The 20,000-nt window shown below is 37.8% G+C and overlaps 1 protein-coding gene across 1 annotated transcript in view; it reads left to right on the top strand.

The window, feature by feature from the left end:
- The window catches only part of cntnap3 (contactin associated protein family member 3), a 251,788-nt gene that overhangs the window by 154,029 nt on the left and 77,759 nt on the right, over window positions 1-20,000 (top strand). The window contains exons 14-16 of the mRNA XM_056466569.1: window positions 2,786-2,942; window positions 4,650-4,777; window positions 7,319-7,489. Coding sequence (XP_056322544.1) covers window positions 2,786-2,942; window positions 4,650-4,777; window positions 7,319-7,489 — 456 coding nt within the window. The remainder of the gene's footprint in view (window positions 1-2,785; window positions 2,943-4,649; window positions 4,778-7,318; window positions 7,490-20,000) is intronic.

The raw sequence follows: 20,000 nt of genomic DNA, 5'->3' as shown, positions 1-20,000 counted from the left end.
ATGGGTTGCAGCTGGAAGGGCATCAGCTGCATAAAACAAATGCTGGATAAGTTGGCGGTTCATTCCGCTGTGGCGACCCCAGATTAATAAAGGGACTAAGCTGAAAAGAAAATGAATGAATGAATATATATAAAGGGACTCTATAGACTTATAAAGAATATATATGTTGTTGTTGTTGTTTAATAAATGTCTGTTAACCAAAATGTCTGGGAAACCAGAGCACCCAGAGGAAACCAACGCCAAAACCAACGCTCCTTGCTGGAGGCGATTGTGCTACCCACTATGACACCCCGCCACCCTCTAGTAAAAATTATTAGAGAAAAAATACAAAATGATACAAATATACAAACAATAAAATGACAATTTACTAAAAGTGTTTGCTAGTAGAATTACATCTGAGTTTCTGCTTTGTTTCTCATGAGGACATCGCCTTGCCAAAATACTGTCTGCAAACAAAATCAAATATTCCTGTCAAATACCAGATGAAATAATCTGATTGTTGACGCTTTAATGTCTATTTTGTCTATCTGTAGTAGAAACTTTAGAGACAAAGTTGTTGAAGCGTACTACAAACCGAAGTGAAACCCCATGAGCTCTAAAAGAGGAACCTCTCAGTGAACCCCTCGCATGAAGCTTAAGCAAACGGCACAAATTGATTGTTATGCTCTTTGTTATGAACGCTTTTAACTGAGAGCTTAGTTATTTTCAGTATTGCGGCTTTATATTAATTAAAAGTCACCTTTAGGGTATATTATTCATGGCCGTTTGTACTTTTTGAAGTGCTTTTATCGTGTTTGTGTGGGTTTGACACGGTCAGATGATATGGATTATTGACTCATTGTTCAGTTTTTTCAGCATCTCAGATGTTTATCATGAGAACATCATCTGAATGATTACAGTTTTGCAGTATTCAGTGTCAAATAATATAATAGTAATCTAATATAATAACATAATCAATAATGAAATATTGACTCCTTTCTGTCTGCTTTTATTTATTAGCTTTAGTGGAGGCAGAGTAGCTGATTAAAACACTAGTAAGTTTTCAGATATTTTGGTACAGTAGCATGGGTAATAGGGGTGGGCAGAACCTAAACATTAATATTTTCAATACTGGCAATGTATCTAAAGGATCGATCCTTAAATAGAAGTATTAATCCTTTTTTATTTATTTTTTTATTGTGTTTTTGACAAAAAGTACAATACATTACAGGTATTCGATGACAGGTATTTTCGTTGAACATAATGAAAGTTGTTAGGAAAAAGAAATGGATTATAAAAAATTAATAATAAAATAATCTTAATTTTAAAAAAAAATCTATAAAATTACATTTAAAAGGGGGGGGGGGTTGGGGGGGGGGGGTATTCATGGTTGGAGGAGTACATTAGTCTTAATATGAATTATCAAAGGGTCCAGAAGTATTAATCCTTTATCTCATTAATAATAGTAATAATGATTGTGCAGCGTAGTATATTAATATTTACCAAAATAGGAATAGAAATGGGACCTATAATTTTTCATTTGAAAAGGATTTTTTAAATTAAACAAGGTTTGTGCTGTTTGTTTTTTTGTTTGTTTGTTTGTTTGTTTGTTTGTTTGTTTTTAATATATATATGGTGTTATATAGCCAATTTTTGTTTAATTAGTAATGTTCTGTCATTTTTATTAATGTAAATAGCCATTAAGGTGGTGTGGTGGCGCAGTGGGTAGCGTTGTCGCCTTGTTTGTTTTATTTCAGCTAGAATAAAAGCAGCGTTTAATTTTTTATGAACCATTTTAGGGTCAATATTAGCCCCTTTGAGCTATATATTTTCTTGATAGTCTACAGAACAAACCATCATTATACAATAACTTGCCTAATTACCCTAACCTGCCTAGTTAACCTAATTAACCTAGTTAAGCCTTTAAATGTCACTTTAAGCTGTATAGAAGTGTCTTGAAGAATATCTAGTCTAATATTATTTACTGTCATCATGACAAAGAGAAAATAAATCAGTTATTAGAGATGAGTTATTAAAACTGTTATGATTAGAAATGTGTTATAGAAATCTTCTCTGTTAAACAGAAATTAAAAAATAAACAGGGGGGCTAATAATTCTGACTTCAACTGTATATATATATATATTGCATACTTTTTCTGCCTCAAATGATTTGAATGTCACACTTAGAGTCAATTATCCCTGTGCATGTGTGCGTCCTGAGTGCTTTTTTCTGGTGTAGTTTGTTTGTTTGTTGTGTTTGTGTGGGTTTGTCATGGGCGGTTTGGTACAGTGTCAGTCACAGGTCGAGTCGATGGGAACGCTTCTCGTAATCCCTCAAATGAACACCAAACACCAGCTCTCTCCACACCCACAGTAATTATGTCCATTAGTCGTCTCATTATCGGCGTTCTTGATGAGACGAGGAGAACACGGTGTCAGGCGTAAATAAGAAACGCTGAAAATGTCAGATGAATAGTAATGGAAATAACATGCCCGTCTCTATTAAACCTGGACAGATGCTTTTACAGTGATGCCAAATCACAAATAAGATCTCTTTAGCATCTTTATTTCTTCTGAATATATATTGAAATGGATATTTCAAAATATATAGCTTAAAGAGGCTATTAATATTGATTAATTTTGATTTTAAAAACTAAAAACTGCTTTTATTCTAGCTGAAATAAAACAATAAGACTTTCTCCAGAAGAAAAAATATGATCAGACATACTGTGAACATTTCCTTGCTCTGTTAAACATCACGTTTCTTCTCCTGATTGTTGTCTGTGTTGTGGGTGTGTATTTGCAGACGGCGCCCCATTCAGCTGGTGGGTGGGTGGCTCCGGCGAAGCACACATGTACTGGGGCGGAGCGGTGCCCGGCAGTCAGCAGTGCGCCTGTGGCCTGCAGGAGAACTGTGTGCATCCCGAACACTTCTGCAACTGTGACGCAGACAGCAAAGACTGGTACGACAGCAGACTCACACACCACTGAGCACACGTGCAGCTCAGATTACAGCACCACGGCTGAAGAAAGATGAGGGAAATTTGTGGAAATAAAGAAAGCATTCTGTGTGTGTTATCCACGTTAACCATACACATTCAGCTCTCTCAAAGACTCCTAACTGTAACTAAATACAAGCAAAAGTGTGCAAAATCAGCTGAATCAATATGTTTAACTTCTAAATGATCCAAATTAAAACTGAAATGAATATATAATATATACAGTTGAAGTCAAATGTGATATTTTTTTCTTTTTGCAATATTTCCCATGATATTTTCACAGTATTTCCTAAAATAAATTTTCTTCTAGAGAATTTTTTTTTTATTTCAGCTAGAATAAAAGCAGTTTTGAAATTTTAAAAACCATTTTAGGTCAATATTATTAGCCCCCTTTTTTTTTATTGTCTACACAACAAACCACCATTATACAATAACTTGCCTAATTAACCTAGTTAACCCTTTAAATGTCACTTTAAGCTGATTATTAGTATTTTGAAACGTATCTAGTGTTTAGAAAGGTGTTGAAAAATCTGTTAAACAGAAATTGGGGAAAAATATACAGGGGGGCTAATAATATTGACAACAGTGTATATTTATACAACAGTTCTGTCTGGTTCTCGAATCTGATTGGCTGATAGCCATGCAGTTTTCTGCAATATCAGAACTCGTGCAGCCTCTTCACGACAATTATTTTTTGGGTGAACTATCCCTTTAAGTTGTACAGCTGTGGAACATTCATTCATTCATTCATTTTCTTTTCAGCTTAGTCCCTTTATTAATCTGGGGAATGAACCGCAAACTTATCCAGCTTATGTTTTACACAGCGGATGCCCTTCCAGCTGCAACCCATCTCTGGGAAACATCCATACACACTCACTCACACTCATACACTATGGACAATTTAGCCTAACCAATTCACCTGTACTGCATGTCTTTGGACTCATGCGAACGCAGGGAGAACATGCAAACTCCACACAGAAACACCAACTAACCCAGCCGAGGCTCGAACCAGTGACCTTCTTGCTGTGAGGCAGCACTACCTACTGCGCCACTGCGTCACCAACTGTGGAACATCCAATCAAAAATCAACCAACGTCTAATAATGCTACAGCTTGACGTTGTGTGGACGTTACCAATATGACGTCTATCAGACGTTGGATTTTGGTTGTCATGCCTGATGAATAAACGTCAGTATTTGACGTCAATATGACTTTGGTTTAAGACGTTGGCTCGTGGACTTTCCAACACAACCTAAAATCAACCAAATATCAACGTCATTTGATGTCGTTATTTGATGTCAAAATAACGTTGTCCTTAGACGCTGGCTAGACATTGAATTTTGGTCACCTGACATCACAACCTAAATCTAACCTGATATTAACATCTTATGACATTGTGTGCCTGCTGGGTTTATTAGATCATTTATTTTGGACTCAGACAACACACATGTCTTAGACTCAGTACACACACAACCAAAAAAAGATGTAACATTTACCAACACCAGTGAGATTTAAAAGACCTTCCAGGTAATTTACCATTTAAAATGCTAATGGACACTGCTATTAAGGATTTCTTGTAACTTCATATGAGTTCCAGTCATTCGCGGTTCACGTGAAATAGAGCTGTGGTGTTTTCAGATGGACAGATCTGCTGTGTGTTGGTGTTTTACAGGTCCAGTGACTCTGGTTTGCTGGCTCATAAAGAGCATTTGCCGGTGCGAGCGCTGGCGCTGGGAGACATCAGCCGCTCAGGGTCTGAAGCAGCGTATAGAGTCGGCCCGCTGCAGTGCTACGGTGACAGTAAGTCCTGCGTTTGTTTCATAGTAGACACAATAATTATACTGTGAGCACTTTCCTGTACTTTTACACAGACGCCAAAAGGGTGAGTTCCCCAAACAATGAGGAATCGTTCGGGAAATAAATAATGTAGTCACAAGGGTTTTTATATAATACCATTTTCTATAATTGTTGCACACACTATATAGTTATAAAAACATTTTTGTTTGTTCGTTCATTTATTTATATCATTCATTCATTCATTCATCTGTATTTATTTATGTATTTATTCATTCATTCGTTTGTTCGTTCATTTATTAATTAATTTATTTAATTATTCATTAATTTATTCATTAATTTATATAGGTATTCATTTATTCATTCATTCATACATTGTAAAAACTGCAGGGTTCCACACAACTCATTCATGTTGTCCCAACAAAAAATGTATAAAGTTAACTTGACGCTTTTAACAAATTTATGTAGATTGAACATAAAAAATTAGGTTGCCTCAATGAAATCTCAAGAATTGTGTTGTTTCAGCTCATTTTAAATAAGTAGTTTGAACAAGTAAAAAATATATTTTTTGAGTAGTTATTTATTCATTCATTCATATAGTTATTGATTCATGTGTTCATTTGAATAGTTATTCATTTATTCATTCATACTTTCTTTCAATTATTTGTATAGTTATTCATTTATTCAATTGTATAGTTAGTCATTCATTCATTCATTTTATAGTTATTCATTCATTCATTCATTCATGTAATTATTTATTCATTCACTCATTCGTTAATTAACTAATTAATTAATTAATGTAATCATCTATTTATGCATTCATTCATTTATTTATTAATGCCTTCATTTATTAATTTATTTAATTATTAATTTATTAATTCATTCATTTATTATTTCACTCATTCATTTGTTCATTCATCCATTCAAGTAATTATTCATTTATACATTCAATCATTTATTTATTCATTGTTTCATTTATTAAATCATTCATTCATTTTTTCTTTCACTCACTGGTTGGTTGGTTGGTTGGTTGGTTGGTTGGTTGGTTGGTTGGTTCATTCCTCCATTTATTAATTTATTAAATTAATAATTTATTAATTCATTCATATATTCATTCATTTATTTTAAATAAATATAGTCTCTTTATTAATCAGGGGTCGCCACAGCAGAATGAACCGCCAACTTATCCAGCATATGTTTTACGCTACGGATGCCCTTCCATCTGCAACCATTCATATATATATATATATATATAATTTTTATTCTTTTTGATGTTGTTGTCTACAGAATTACATTTGGTCATTTTTTGTTGTTTTTTAATATTTATTTTTTGTGTAATGTTTTTATTTTTTATTTCAATTACTTTGAAAATAAAAATGTTCTCCTCAAAACACTACAAACGTGTTACGTACATTACAAATACATTTTCAATATTCATTAATTCATTCATTTTCTTTTCGGCTTAGTCCCTTTATTCATCCGGGCTCACCACAGGATATGTTTTATGCAGCGGATGCCTTTCCAGCTGCAACCCAACACTAGGAAACACCCATACACTCTTGCATTCACACTTTAGCTTACCCAATTCACCTATACCTCATATATTTGGACTCTGGGGGAAACCGGAGCACCCAGAGGAAACCCACGTGAACGCTGGGAGAACATGCAAACTCCACACAGAAATGCCAACTGACCCAGCTGGGGCTCAAACCAGCGTCCTTCTTGCTGCGAGGCGATCATGTTACCCACTGTGCCACCGTGATGCCCCATTTTAAATATTATTATTTATTATTTAAATACAATTTACGTAGATGTATTTTCTCAAGCTTCAGAAATGTGTTTTTCGCTTAAATTATAAAAGTCTTTCTTTACAAGCATACATTTTTTTAGCGTGTATTTAGAAGGGAACACAATTGTCAATCTGAAAATCAGTAAAAAACTATTATTAAAGTAAATTCTGGAGTAAAATACGTTAAATGTAAAGAAGACAACTTCAAATTATTCAAAGTGGATGATAAAGTGTGTGAGAGGGAATAGGGCATAGGAGGGAGAACTGTATGTAGAACATAGCCGGGAACTTTGCTTAAAGGGATAGTTCACTCAAAACATTCTGTCGTTATTTACTTTCACTTGTTCCAAACCTCTTCTGATGAACACAAAAGAAGATATTTTGAAAAATGTTGTAACCATTGACTTCTATAGTATTTGTTTTTTCAGCTATGACAGTCAATGGCTACAAGTTTCTAATGTTTTTCAAAAGAAAGAGGGCTGCTTTTATTCTAGCCAAAATAAAACTAAACTTTCTCCAGGAGAAAAAATATTATAGGAAGTACTATGAAAACTCTGTGCTCTGTTGAACAACATTTGGGAAATATTTGAAGAGGAAAAATAATAACAGGAGGGCAAATAATCTTGACATCAACTGTTTGTTTGTAGCAACAGATATTTTTGCGATGTTAATTGACTAACACTGGTTTTGGGAAGCGCACCCCTGGCGGATCACCTGCGTGTGAACTGTATAAATACTACTGTACATGTCTCCTCTAGATAACTTCTGGAACGCTGCCTACTTCAACAAGGAGACATCGTACCTGCACTTTCCAACCTTCCACGGAGAGCTGAGCGCTGACATCTCCTTCCTGTTCAAAACCAGCTCTTCATCAGGAGTTTTCCTGGAGAATCTGGGCATCAAAGACTTCATCCGCATCGAGCTGAGCTGTGAGTGTTTTATCATCTGCTTTACTCCTCTGTGGGCAATCTCATCCAATTAAATGGCATCATCAAATAAGAAGGGTTATTATTATTATTATTATTATTATTTAATTTTTTTAATTAAGACTAATTTTTACTTTCTTTATCGTCCACAAGTGGAAATTTATATTTGGCACCACACATCCACATCAGCATTCACATTACACATACAGTTCATCCGGAAAGTATTCATAACACTTCACTTTTTCCATATTTTTATGTTACGGGCTTATTCCAAACGGTTGAATGGGACGGTGTACAGCCATTTTCAGATCTCTCCAGAGATGTTCAATAGGATTCAGGTCTGGGCTCTGGCTAGGCCACTGAAGGACATTCACAGAGTTGTCGTGAAGCCACTCCATTGATATTTTGGCGGTGTTCTTTGGGTCATTGTCCTGCTGGAAGATGAACCGTTGCCCCAGTCTGAGGTCAAGAGCACTCTGAAGCAGGTTTTCATTCAGGATGTCTCTGTACATCGCTGCATTCATCTTTCCCTCTATCCTGACTAGTCTTCCAGTTCCTGCTGCTGAAAAACATCCCCACAGCATGATGCTGCCACCACCATGCTTCACTGTAGGGATGCTATTAGCCTGGTGATGAGCGCTGCCTGGTTTTCTCCAAAAGTAACGCCTGGCATTCACTCCAAAGAGTTACACATTTTAGTTACACAACAGTCCACATTTTCAACCTCTCCCTAATCAAACACACCTGAATCAACTCATCAGAACATTAGAGAGACTCCAAAAGCTGAGGTTAATGGGTCAGATAAGGGAGACATCCAAAATATGTACTGTTGGTGTGCCTCCAGGAACAGAGTTGGGAAATACTGGTCTAAACCATGTACCAGTTAAAACTCACAACACTTTCAACCAAACTCTTGTATACCATCTGCAGAATATCTTGGCTCACATCAAATTGCTGTAACCTCCTAATACGATTGCTTTTTAAAAAATACACTCTACATTTACAAAATGTCAATCCACTATCAATAAATGTTGCTAAATATTTAAAGAGCGCCTATTTTGCTTTAATAAAGTTCATATTTTGGTTTTGGGGGTCTCCAGTAACAGGCTGATGTGCATGCAGGGTCAAAAAACACTTGTATTGTCTTATAATATGCATTTATTTTTACCTGATTAACCCAACGACTCCCATATGATTCTCTCAGCAATTCATTTGTCAGTTTCCTGTGAGGGATGGGTTTAGGGGTAGGGTGGGGTTAGGCTTATAGAGAGCACAGTTTATACACTATAAAAACAAACGGAAACTTATGTAATGTCCAGACAATTTACAAAAGCAAACATATGTGTGCGTTGTATTTCATGTGTTGTGGGGACCAAAGTATAGCAATAACAAAAAACCAGTGGGAATTTTTTTTGTCCTCTTGAGAAAAACGGCTCATAAATCACACAGAATGTAGTATTTTAAAATATAGAAGTGCAGATTGTTTCCTGTGAGGGTTGGTTTAGGGTTCGGGTTGGGGGTTGAAATATGCATGGGTGTCCCTGGAAAAAAAGACAGCAATGTACTTTTCAGCATTAATGGTGCATCACAGAAGTGCAATTTACCTGTGCCAAGGTCACTAACACAACTCCATACCATGACAGACCCTGGCTTTTGGACTTGTTTCTGGTAACAGTCTGGATGATTATTTTTATTTTGTGGTCCAGAGCACACAGCATCCATTTTTTTCCAAAGACTTACCTGAAATACTGATTCATCTGACCACAGTACACGTTTCCACTGTGCGATGGTTTATCCCAGGTCCCTCTGAGCCCAGAGAAGTCGATATCGCTTCTGGACACTGTTAACATATGGCTTCCGTTCGGCACAATACACTTCAAACTGGCATTTGTGGATGTAACTTAATATTGTGGTATTTGACAAACTCAAACTGTGTTTGCTTGTTCAAACTACTTATTTAAAATGAGCTGAAACAACACAATTCTTGAGATTCCATTGGGGCAACTTAATTTTTTAAGTTCAATCTACATAAATTAGTTAAAGTGTTAAGTTAACTTAATCTATTTGTGTTGGGACAACATGAATGAATTGTGTGGAACCCTGCAGTTTTTTACAGTGTATGAATGAATGAATGAATGAATGAATGAATGAATGAATGAATGAATGACTATATAAATGAATGAACGAATGAATAACTATATGAATGAATGAATGAATAACTATATGAATGAATGAATGAATGAATAACTATATGAATGAATAACCATATGAATGAATGAATGAATAACTATATGAATGAATGAATGAATGAATGAATGAATGAATGAATGAATGAATAACCATATGAATTAATGAATGAATGAATAACTATATGAATGAATGAATAACTATATGAATGAATGAATGAATGAATGAATGAATAACTATATGAATGAATAACCATATGAATGAATGAATGAATAACTATATGAATGAATGAATGAATGAATGAATGAATGAATGAATGAATGAATGAATAACCATATGAATTAATGAATGAATGAATAACTATATGAATGAATGAATAACTATATGAATGAATGAATGAATGAATGAATGAATGAATGAATGAATGAATGAATGAATAACTACATGAATGAATAAATGAATAACTATATGAATGAATGAATGAATGAATGACTATATGAATGAATGAATGAATGAATGAATGAATGAATAACTATATGAATGAATGAATGAATGAATAAATGAATAACTGTATGAATGAATGAATGAATAACTACATGAATGAATGAATGAATGAATGAATGAATGAATGAATGAATGAATAACCATATGAATGAATGAATGAATAACTATATGAATGAATGAATAACTATATGAATGAATGAATGAATGAATAACTACATGAATGAATGAATGAATGAATGAATGAATGAATGAATAACTATATGAATGAATGAATGAATGAATGAATGAATGAATGAATGAATAACCATATCAATGAATTAATTAATTGAGAACTATATGAATGAATGAATAATTAAATTAATTAATTAATAAATGAACGAACAAACGAATGAATGAATAAATACATGCATTATTTACAGTAAAGTTTTGCCAAAGTTTGCCTGAGCATCTGGTGATATCACTTATAGATAAATGAGGATTCTTAATGCAGGAACACATTAAATTATATTTGTTGTATTATCTGCAATGAAATACATTCATCATTCATTCATTCATTTTATTTTCGGTTTTCCTTTATTAACCTGGAGTCACTACAGCAGAAGGAACCGCCAACTTATCCAGCATATGTTTTACTCAGGTGATGTCCTTTCAGCTGCAACCCATCACTGGGAACATTCATACACACTCATTCACACTCACACACTTCGGTCAATTTTAGCTTAGCCAATTCACCTATACCGCGTCTTTGGACTTGTGGGGGAAACCGGAGCACCCAGAGGGAAACCAACGCGAACACAGCGAGAACATGCAAACTCCACACAGAAATGCCAACTGACCCAGCTGAGGCTCGAAGCAGTGACCTTTCTGCTGTGAGGCGATCGTGCTACCCACTGCACCACCGTGACGCCGACCAATGAAAAACATATCAAAGTAAATTTCGATATCGCTGTTGTCTGTTTTTATTAGCGTTCTGCAGATTGACCCACGTTTTTCTGATTTGGGGTTGTAGAAAAATCCTTGTTAATGGAAGTCACCGCATAGAGAGCCGTTCAAGTGTGCGTGCATGCGTGTGTGTTTGCTCACGGTTGCATGAGGTCACCAACGTGTGTTGAGTCAACATTGCTGGATATTTGTTTATCCGCCAAAGGGAGAAATAATCCAGAGAAAGCTGTCGGCTGAAAATATAGACATCACAAAATGGTTTTCTCCAGGGAAATTACTGCAGAATAGCTGTTGAACCAATATGTAGAGACGTGCTCCGCTGGCTCGCAGTGAAAGCCCCCTCTACATGATCAATTTAAGACTTCACTCATTTTATTAGCGCTGTTTGCAAAGTCAAGCATCACAATTACGCTTCCGCTGCTCATAGTGAACTGAAGCCCAGAGTATTAAAGCTCAGCGTTTGTGTTTGCGCTTCAGACTTCATGACTGATGTGTGTGTTTTTTTTGGGGGGGGGTAAGAGTGTGCTGGTGTTTTCCTAAGTGATCAGATCCACTATTTCCAGCTGCTGGACTAGAAAACAAGCGGAAAAATCCCACATGCTCACTTTAAATGCGAGTCAAGTCACATCTGCAGACCAGAAGATGTTTTAAGGGAAACTGTAGGGGTGTAATGTTACATATATGCATCCCAAAGCATCAAATGTGCAGGTGTCAGGGTTCAGATTATGTCCTCCTACGACCAACTCAGTCAGAGAGGATGCGCCAGTCACTGGAGACTGCAGAAACAACCTCAGGAGTGCATCAACTGAGGAGCCGTTCATGGAGAATGCATCTAAACTGCTGCATTTCAATTCACCTACAGTACTTACACTCACCGGCCACTTTATTAGGTACACTTTGCTAGGACCGGGTTGGACCCTCTTTTGCCTTCAGAACAGCCTTAATCCTTCGTGGCATAGATTCAACATGGTACTGGAAATACTCCTCAGAGATTTTGCTCCATATTGGCATGATAGCATCAGATTTGTTGGCTGCACATCCATGATGCCAATTCCACCACATCCCTAAGGTGCTCTACTGGATTGAGTTCTGGTGACTGTGGAGGCCATTTGAGTACAATGAACTCATTGTCATGTTCAAGAAACCAGTCTGAGATGATTCACGCTTTATGACATGGTGCGTTATCCTGCTGGAAGTAGCCATCAGAAGATGGAGACACTGTGGTCATAAAGGGATGGACATGGTCAGCAACAATACTCAGGTAGACTGTGGTGTTGACACGATGCTCAATTGGTACTAATGGGCCCAAAGTGTGCCAGAAAATATCCCCCACACTATTACACCACCACCACCAGCCTGAACCGTTGATACAAGGCAGGATGGATCCATGCTTTCATGTTGTTGATACCAAATTCTGACCCGACCATCTGAGTGTCGCAGCACAAATCAAGACTCATCAGACCAGGCAACGTTTTTTTAATCTTCTATTGTCCAGTTTTGGTGAGCCTGTGTGAATTGTAGCCTCAGTTTCCTGTTCTTAGCTGACAGGAGCGGCACCCGGTGTGGTCTTCTGCTGCTGTAGCCCATCCGCCTCAAGGTTGGACGTGTTGTGTGTTCAGAGATGCTCTTCTGCAGACCTCGGTTGTAATGAGTCGTTATTTTAGTTACTGGAACCAGTCTGGCCATTCTTCTCTGACCTCTGGCATTACCAAGGCAGTTGTGCCCACAGAACTGCCGCTCACTGGATATTTCCTCTTTGTTGGACCATTCTCTGTAAACCCTAGAGATGGTTGTGCGTGAAAATCCCAGTACATCAGCAGTTTCTGAAATACTCAGACCAGCCCGTCTGGCACTAACAACCATGCCACGTTCAAAGTCACTTAAATCCCCTTTCTTCCCCATTCTGATGCTCAGTTTGAACTGCAGCAGATCGTCTTGACCATGTCTACATCCCTAAATGCAGTGAGTTGCTGCCAGGGGATTGGCTGATTAGAAATTTGCGTTAACAAGCAGTTAGACAGGTGTACCTAATAAAGTGGTCGGTGAGTGTATATAGTCTCTAATGTCTCTAATGTGCACATGTGAAGTTTCAGCTCAAAATACAAGGGTTATATTAAGGGTTAGATTCAGATTGTGCCATTTTGGTGACTGTCGCTTTAAATTCAAATGAGATTGTGCTCTTTTCTAAAGAGGGTGGAGCTGCAAATGCCTATGTGTCAGCATAGCGGCAGATTCAAAACAGGACTAACTTTATCGTTAACAAACATATATACATTAGTGCATCCTAAAACTCCACACTTATAATCCTCTTAGTCCCTGAGACTTCGAAGAAGGTGAAAACTCTAGTGGCAGACGGCTGCTTCTCACTCAGGGCTGTCTATGCTATTGAGGGAGAGATCACCAATAATGGGCCGGTTGCAGGTCGAGAGGGGAGTTTGAGCTCGGGTAGAACTCGATGAACTCCCCCGGCTTATTTCTAGCTAAGTGACAGATATGGATGACTGAGGAGAGGTGTACTCGCTAAGAGCTTGACTATGGTATCAATTTTGTGTGTTCAATTTAATTATGATGCGTGTTATTTGGACTGTGGGGGGAAACCGGGGAAAACCAACGGGAGCACGGGGGGGGGAACAAGCAAAACTCCGCACAGAAATGTCATCTGATTTAGAAGGGACTTAAACCAGAGGCATTCTTGCTGTGAGGCAGTAGTGCTAATCACTGGCCCGCCTTGTCGCCCATCTGAAAAGGAGGGAAAGTAGGGATGGGTGGCAAGGGGGGGTGTTCTTCAAGACAAAGATATTGAGATAAGAAAAACTCTGGTTATTTATAGTGAGTTTGGAATCATCTGATTGGATAATCGATCATGAGCTGTTGCTGGAACAGCTGAGAACAATCATAAGCAGGTGATCCTCTCGAAATTGAACACACACACTCACACAAGTTGCAGACAAAAAGAAAGTTTCTTTTGGAAGAGGGAAATAAAGAAAGCCAGAGTTTCTAGCAACGTATGCGATTTCTAATATAACTCCAGCAGTGAGGCTGTGACACTTCATCGTGATGCACAATCTGCAGGTATTTACTTGCGTTTGTTGGGCTGCGCTTTCGGTGTCGGCTCTCCTCGGTGGTGTTGTTTTTTTCAAATGGGCTTCCCAGGTTTGTTGATTCGCAGGCAGTGCGTTCATGTCTGGAGGGACCGCAAAAAAAGTTTGACGTTTCAAAGCAAGCAAAGACTAGAGAGTTGAAGACCGTGGCTTTGCATCGCAAGTTACTTTGAAAAATGAGTTGCGGGACATAAAAGAAAATAGAGTAGACAAAAAGAGTCTTAGGTGGCTTAAGCCAGTCTGAGATTAGAGGTGTTTAAGACAGATTTATCTCCAGTTTACCTGTCCTGACAGCCCCAGAACAAAAGTCTTCCTAAAGTCTGCAAGAACCAGAAGTTTCTGAGACTTTTACTTCAGTATGTTGATGTACTTCCTAGAATAATTCAGTAGGAGGCGGGGCAGCACGGTGGCTCAGTGGTAAGCACTGTGACCTCACAGCGAAAAGGCAGATGGTTCGAGTCCCAGCTGGGTTCAGTTGGCATGTCTGTGTGGAGTTTGCATGTTCTCCCCGTGTTGGCGTGGGTTTTCTCCAGGTGCTCCGGTTTCCCCCACAGTCCAAACACATGCCCCATAGGTGAATTGGGTAAACAAAATTGGCCATAGAGTATGAGTGTGTGTGTGTGTATGTATGGGTGTTTTCAAATGCTGGGTTGCGACTGGAAGGGCATCCACTGCATAAAACATATGCTGGAATAGTTGACAGTTCATATCAGGTGACCCCTAATACATAAGAGACTAAGCTGAAGGAATATTAATGAATGAATGGGGGGGGGGGGTTCTTTTGTGCATCATTCTCTCATAGCAAACTAACGGTAGTGCCCACACAATGTCAGTGTCGTAGGCTGACCAGCCACTCCACTTTGAATTGTAAAACTCAGTATTTTGTCCCGCACATCACATTGGCTGAAAATGCCCCATGTTTTCATTCAGTATTTTGGTTTAATTTCTTGTTTACAGAAAACTGTAGAAAAATTATTAGTATGCCATGTTAGGAGATATTTATTTATTTATCCATTTATTTGCTTGTTTGGTTGCTTGTTTGTTCGTTTGGATGCTTGCTTGTTTGCTTGCTTGCTTGCTTGGTCGTTTGTTTGTTTGTTTGGTCGGTTGCTTGTTTGTTTGTTTGGTTGGTTGGTTGGTTGTTGGATGGTCAGTTTGTTTGTTTGATGGGGTGGTAGGTTGGTTGGTCGGTTGTTTGTTTGTTTGTTTGTTTGTTTGTTTGTTTGTTTGTTTTGTTTGTTTGTTGGTTGGTTGTTTGGGCTGGTTGGTTGGTTATTTGTTTGGTTGTTTGGCTGTTTGTTTTGTTGGTTGCTTGGTTGCTTGGTTGCTTGGTTGTTTGGTTGGTTGGTTGTTTGCTTGGTTGCTTGGTTGTTTGGTTGGTTGGTTGTTTGCTTGGTTGCTTGGTTGGTTGGTTGGTTGGTTGGTTGGTTGATTGGTTGGATGGTCAGTTGTTTGTTTGCTTGTTTGCTTGTTTGGTTGGTTGGTTGCTTGTTTGTTTGTTTGTTTGTTTGTTTGTTTGTTTGTTTGTTTGTTTGTTTGATTGTTTGTTTTGTTGGTTGGTTGGTTGCTTGGATAGTTGGTTGGTTGCTTGGTTGGTTGCTTGTTTGGTTGGTTGGTTGGTTGGTTGGTTGCTTGTTTGGTTGGTTGGTTGGTTGGTTGGTTGCTTGGATAGTTGGTTGGTTGCTTGTTTGGTTGGTTGGTTGGTTAGTTGCTTGCTTGTTTGGTTGGTTGGTTGGGTGCTTGGTTGTTTGGTTGCTTGGTTGGTTGGTTGGTTGATTGGCTGGTTGGTTGCTTGGTGGGTTGCTTATTTGTTTGGTTGCTTGATTGGTTGGTTGGTTGGTTGTTTGTTTGGTTGGTTGCTTGGTTGTTTGTTTGTTAAGTAAGACAATATTTTGTTGTTTAATATACAGCAAAAACCAAAGACTGATGCAGCTGCATAAAAATCACCAAGCTCAAACAGTCATCACTTTCATTTCTCTTCTCGGAAATCTAGTTGGACTAGATGAGCACTATCTGCCTGCCGTCAGCCATAGTTCATCTGAACCCTATAAAAATCTGTGTCCTCTGGGGGTGTGTGTGTGTGTGCGTGTGTGTGTGCGTGCATGCGTGCGTGCGTGTGTGTGTGCTTTTATTATACCCCTCTGCCACATGCGGCCTGTCTATTGCGCGAGTGTTTAACTGCATGAAAGAGCTGTTAAATTCCTGGCCGTAATGGGCTCATGTGATGGATGAGAATAGAGTATGTGAAGACCTTACAGCGCCCGAGTGCTTGTTCCTTTATAATGACAAATCCTTTGGCTGGAAGAGCTCAATTAACCTCTCATTATATTCTGACGGAGTTGTGCGCCTGGCGAAGGCCGCTCATGTAGGAACGTGAACTCCGAGAAAGTTCCTTTCAAAGAATCGAATGCGAACAATCAGTGGCATCTGAGCTGCGATGCGCTGGAATGAAGCGTTTCAAACCTCTTATGAGTCCTTAACATGCCACAGTAATTTAAGCTCATTTCACTCTGAAGTTGATTCAGTTGAGAACTATTTGGTTGTAATAGTTACAAAGTAACTAGTTACTGTAATTAGATTACTTTTTTCGAAGTGATCTTTGCATATCACTCCAGTTGTGTCTTTCTTTCCGTTGTTTTCCAGTTACATTTAGGATTGATTTCTGTTATTTATTTAGATTAATAATTGTATAATAATAATAATATTGGGCGGTATATTGGCTAGTACTGGGTTGCGGCTGGAAGAGCATCCCTATGGGGTGGTTCGCCCAGGGTGCCATCTAAACTAGAACCGCCACAGGTTTTGGGTAGGATTGTTTTGTTCGTCTTCCACCAGCCAAGACCATCCATTCCATTTTCCATGACATCCCACATCCGCAAATTCGCTCTTTTTGACTTCTCAGTCATCATTTGTCATCATTTGTTTCACCTATTGTCCTATTCCTAGTGTCCAAATACTTTATAAATACTATTTTAAAATAATAAAATTATAATAAACTCCGGTGTTTATTGTTTTTAGAAAATATCTAAAATCTTTTTTTAAGATAAGCCTTTGTAAAATTAAAGTTCAAAATGGCTTAAAATGGTTTAACTCATGTATAATATACTGTATATTCCTAAATCGTTATAGCTTTTGCTTGTTTTATATTGGTTTATTTAATGTTTTTATTATATCCAAAATACATGCATCTAAACACGCATGACAACTGAGTCAATAGAAAAGCGGTTGTTCCTTGCGCCACCTGGTGGCTATTGCGTAAAGCACAGAGATGTTTTTTTTATTAAAATGCGGCCTTTGCAGCCTCAGTACTGCGCGTGACTGCGCGTGACAAGTTACAGTACTGCGCGTGAAGAAATGAGCATTCTCAGTCGTCATATCTGTACGTAGGGATTACTTTTCACTTTCAGGTAACTTAATTGCAGTTACTCATAATGTACTTGTTTAAATACTCCACATACAATCGACAGTTCTGGATAAATCAATTAAGAGAGGCAAAGTCATTAATGGATCAAGCAGATTGAACATGCTTGAGAAACAAAGACCTGAGTCCTAAATTTATGTCAATATTTGGTATGGATGAAATAGAGCGTCACTGCTTTAAAATGACTTGTGTTTTGATACATATAACAGTTATTATAGTGATACATTTTATAATAAAGCTAAAATTACCTGTTTGGCTCAATTAAAAAAAATCTAAAGAATTTCATTTCTATTGCCTATGCGACATTGGGATTTATATGTGGTGCATTTATACCTTTAATTTTAGTGTTTACTCAAGTAATCAAGTAACTTATTGAGTAACTCAGTTACTTTTTAAAATATTGTTATTAAAAATGTAATTTTAATACGATTTTAATGATGTAATTAGTAATTAATTACTTACTCAACACTGATTTTGACTGTAGCACAACCCTGTTTTTATACCAGGTGGCTGTCTTTGAAATGACTCTCTGCTATCTCTTTTAGTGGGGTAACATAAGGTTCTAGATGGCACGGTGGCTCAGGGGTTAGCACTGTTGCTTCACGGCAAGAAGTTCGCTGGTTCGAGTCCTGGCAGGGTCAGTGGACATTTTTGTGTGGAGTTTGCATGTTCTCCCAGTGTTGGCGTGTGTTTCCTCCGGGTGCTCCGGTTTCCCCCACAGTCCAAACACATGCGCTATAGGTGAATTGAAGAAACTAAATTGGTATGAGTGCTGGGTTGTGGCTGGAAGGGCATCTGCTGCGTAAAAAATATGCCAGTATAGTTGGTGGTTCATTCCACTGTGACGACCTCTGAAATAAAGACTAAGGGCTTTATTTTAACGGTCTTGGCGCAAACTCTAAAGCACAGGGTGTGCTATAAGAGTGTGTCCAAATCCACTTTTACTATTTTAAGGACGAGAAAATTGGCTCTGCGCCATGGTGCACGGTCTAACGGGGTTGAGCTTATTCTTTTAATGAGTTATAGGTTTGTTTTAAAAATAAACCAATCAGAGTCTCATCCCCCATTCCCTTTAAGAGTCAGTTGAGTCGGTCCATTTGGTGCAAACTAATACGCCGGGTGTGTGATAGGGCCCTTAGCCGAAGAGAAGCAAGAGACTGTTTATACTGATGATGATGATGATGATGATGACGTCCACTTTATGGTGACTGAAATCAGCCTTAAACAAGCACTACAGAATGTTACATTTAAAAACACAAAGAGCAAAATTCAAGAGAAATTGTTAAAAAATGGTTACATTTTGTTGAAATTTTGTAGTTTGTAATGTGTTTGTCCAATATTTCACATTAATTTAAATATATTATCGTTCTATTTCTAAAGATGTTTAGTGACTAAAATGATATTTTAATAAATATATCCATTTAATAAATCCGTTTTGTTCAAATGCATCAATATTTATGACCTGATTTTTTTAAAATGGGTGTACTCAATGATTTTGAGCACTGTATTAGGAGTTTTTAAATATCCGCCTTCCATTGTTGTATAGGAAAAAGAGCAGCATGATCACTCCGCTAAACATCTCCCTTTATGTTCCACAGATGAAAGAGGCTTTGAAAGGGCCTGACTGTGAGTAAACGATAACGTAATGTTCCTCTCTTGAATAATGACTGAGATGATGGCTCACATATGCTGGCGTCTACATTTCCAAAAGCAGCTCGCTTTAATGTCACATTTCCAGCGGTGTGTGTTGCTGTAGTTCACCCTGAGCGTCAGCTGGGCGGCGTGTGCTGTGAATAATAAAGAGGTCGTAGCACATCATCAGCGCTTTTGTCAGAGTTTTTTTTTGTCATTAGAGAGAAGCTTCATGACAGAAGGTGCCGGTTGTTCTGAGTTTTTCATTCAGATGTCATGAATCAGTGCAGATGGAGCGGCGGGAGCCCGAAGTTATGCTGATTCTCCAACATATGTGAAGTCTTGAAACTAGATTTAGTAGCTACGCACTTTTTTGTTGAAGTTTTAAAATAAAGTACAGTTGGCAAGAACTGTCTTTTTCAAAATGCCTCAATGTTTTCAGTGTTGCTGGTGGTTAAAGAGATTTAAAGGGGACCTATTATGCAAAAATAATTTTTATAAGGGGTGTAAGCAGTTGTGTGGGAACAATCTGTGAATATAACCAGCTCCTAATAGAAAAAGTTTATACATTTTATTTTTTTATAAACACACTTGATTAAAACAGTCTGCAGAAACACTCTGATTGACATCAGAGTCCTTTGTACGTGTCATCAGAGGGGGAAAGCCCCGCCCACTAGTGACCATCTCTCCCTTATTAGCACAGTGTTTGTTTTGAATCTGCCACAAT

The sequence above is a fragment of the Danio aesculapii genome, chromosome 10, assembly GCF_903798145.1.
Source record: "Danio aesculapii chromosome 10, fDanAes4.1, whole genome shotgun sequence".
Taxonomy (NCBI): domain Eukaryota; kingdom Metazoa; phylum Chordata; class Actinopteri; order Cypriniformes; family Danionidae; genus Danio; species Danio aesculapii.
Note: the sequence above shows the minus strand (reverse complement) of the source record. Positions and strands in the feature narration are given on the sequence as shown.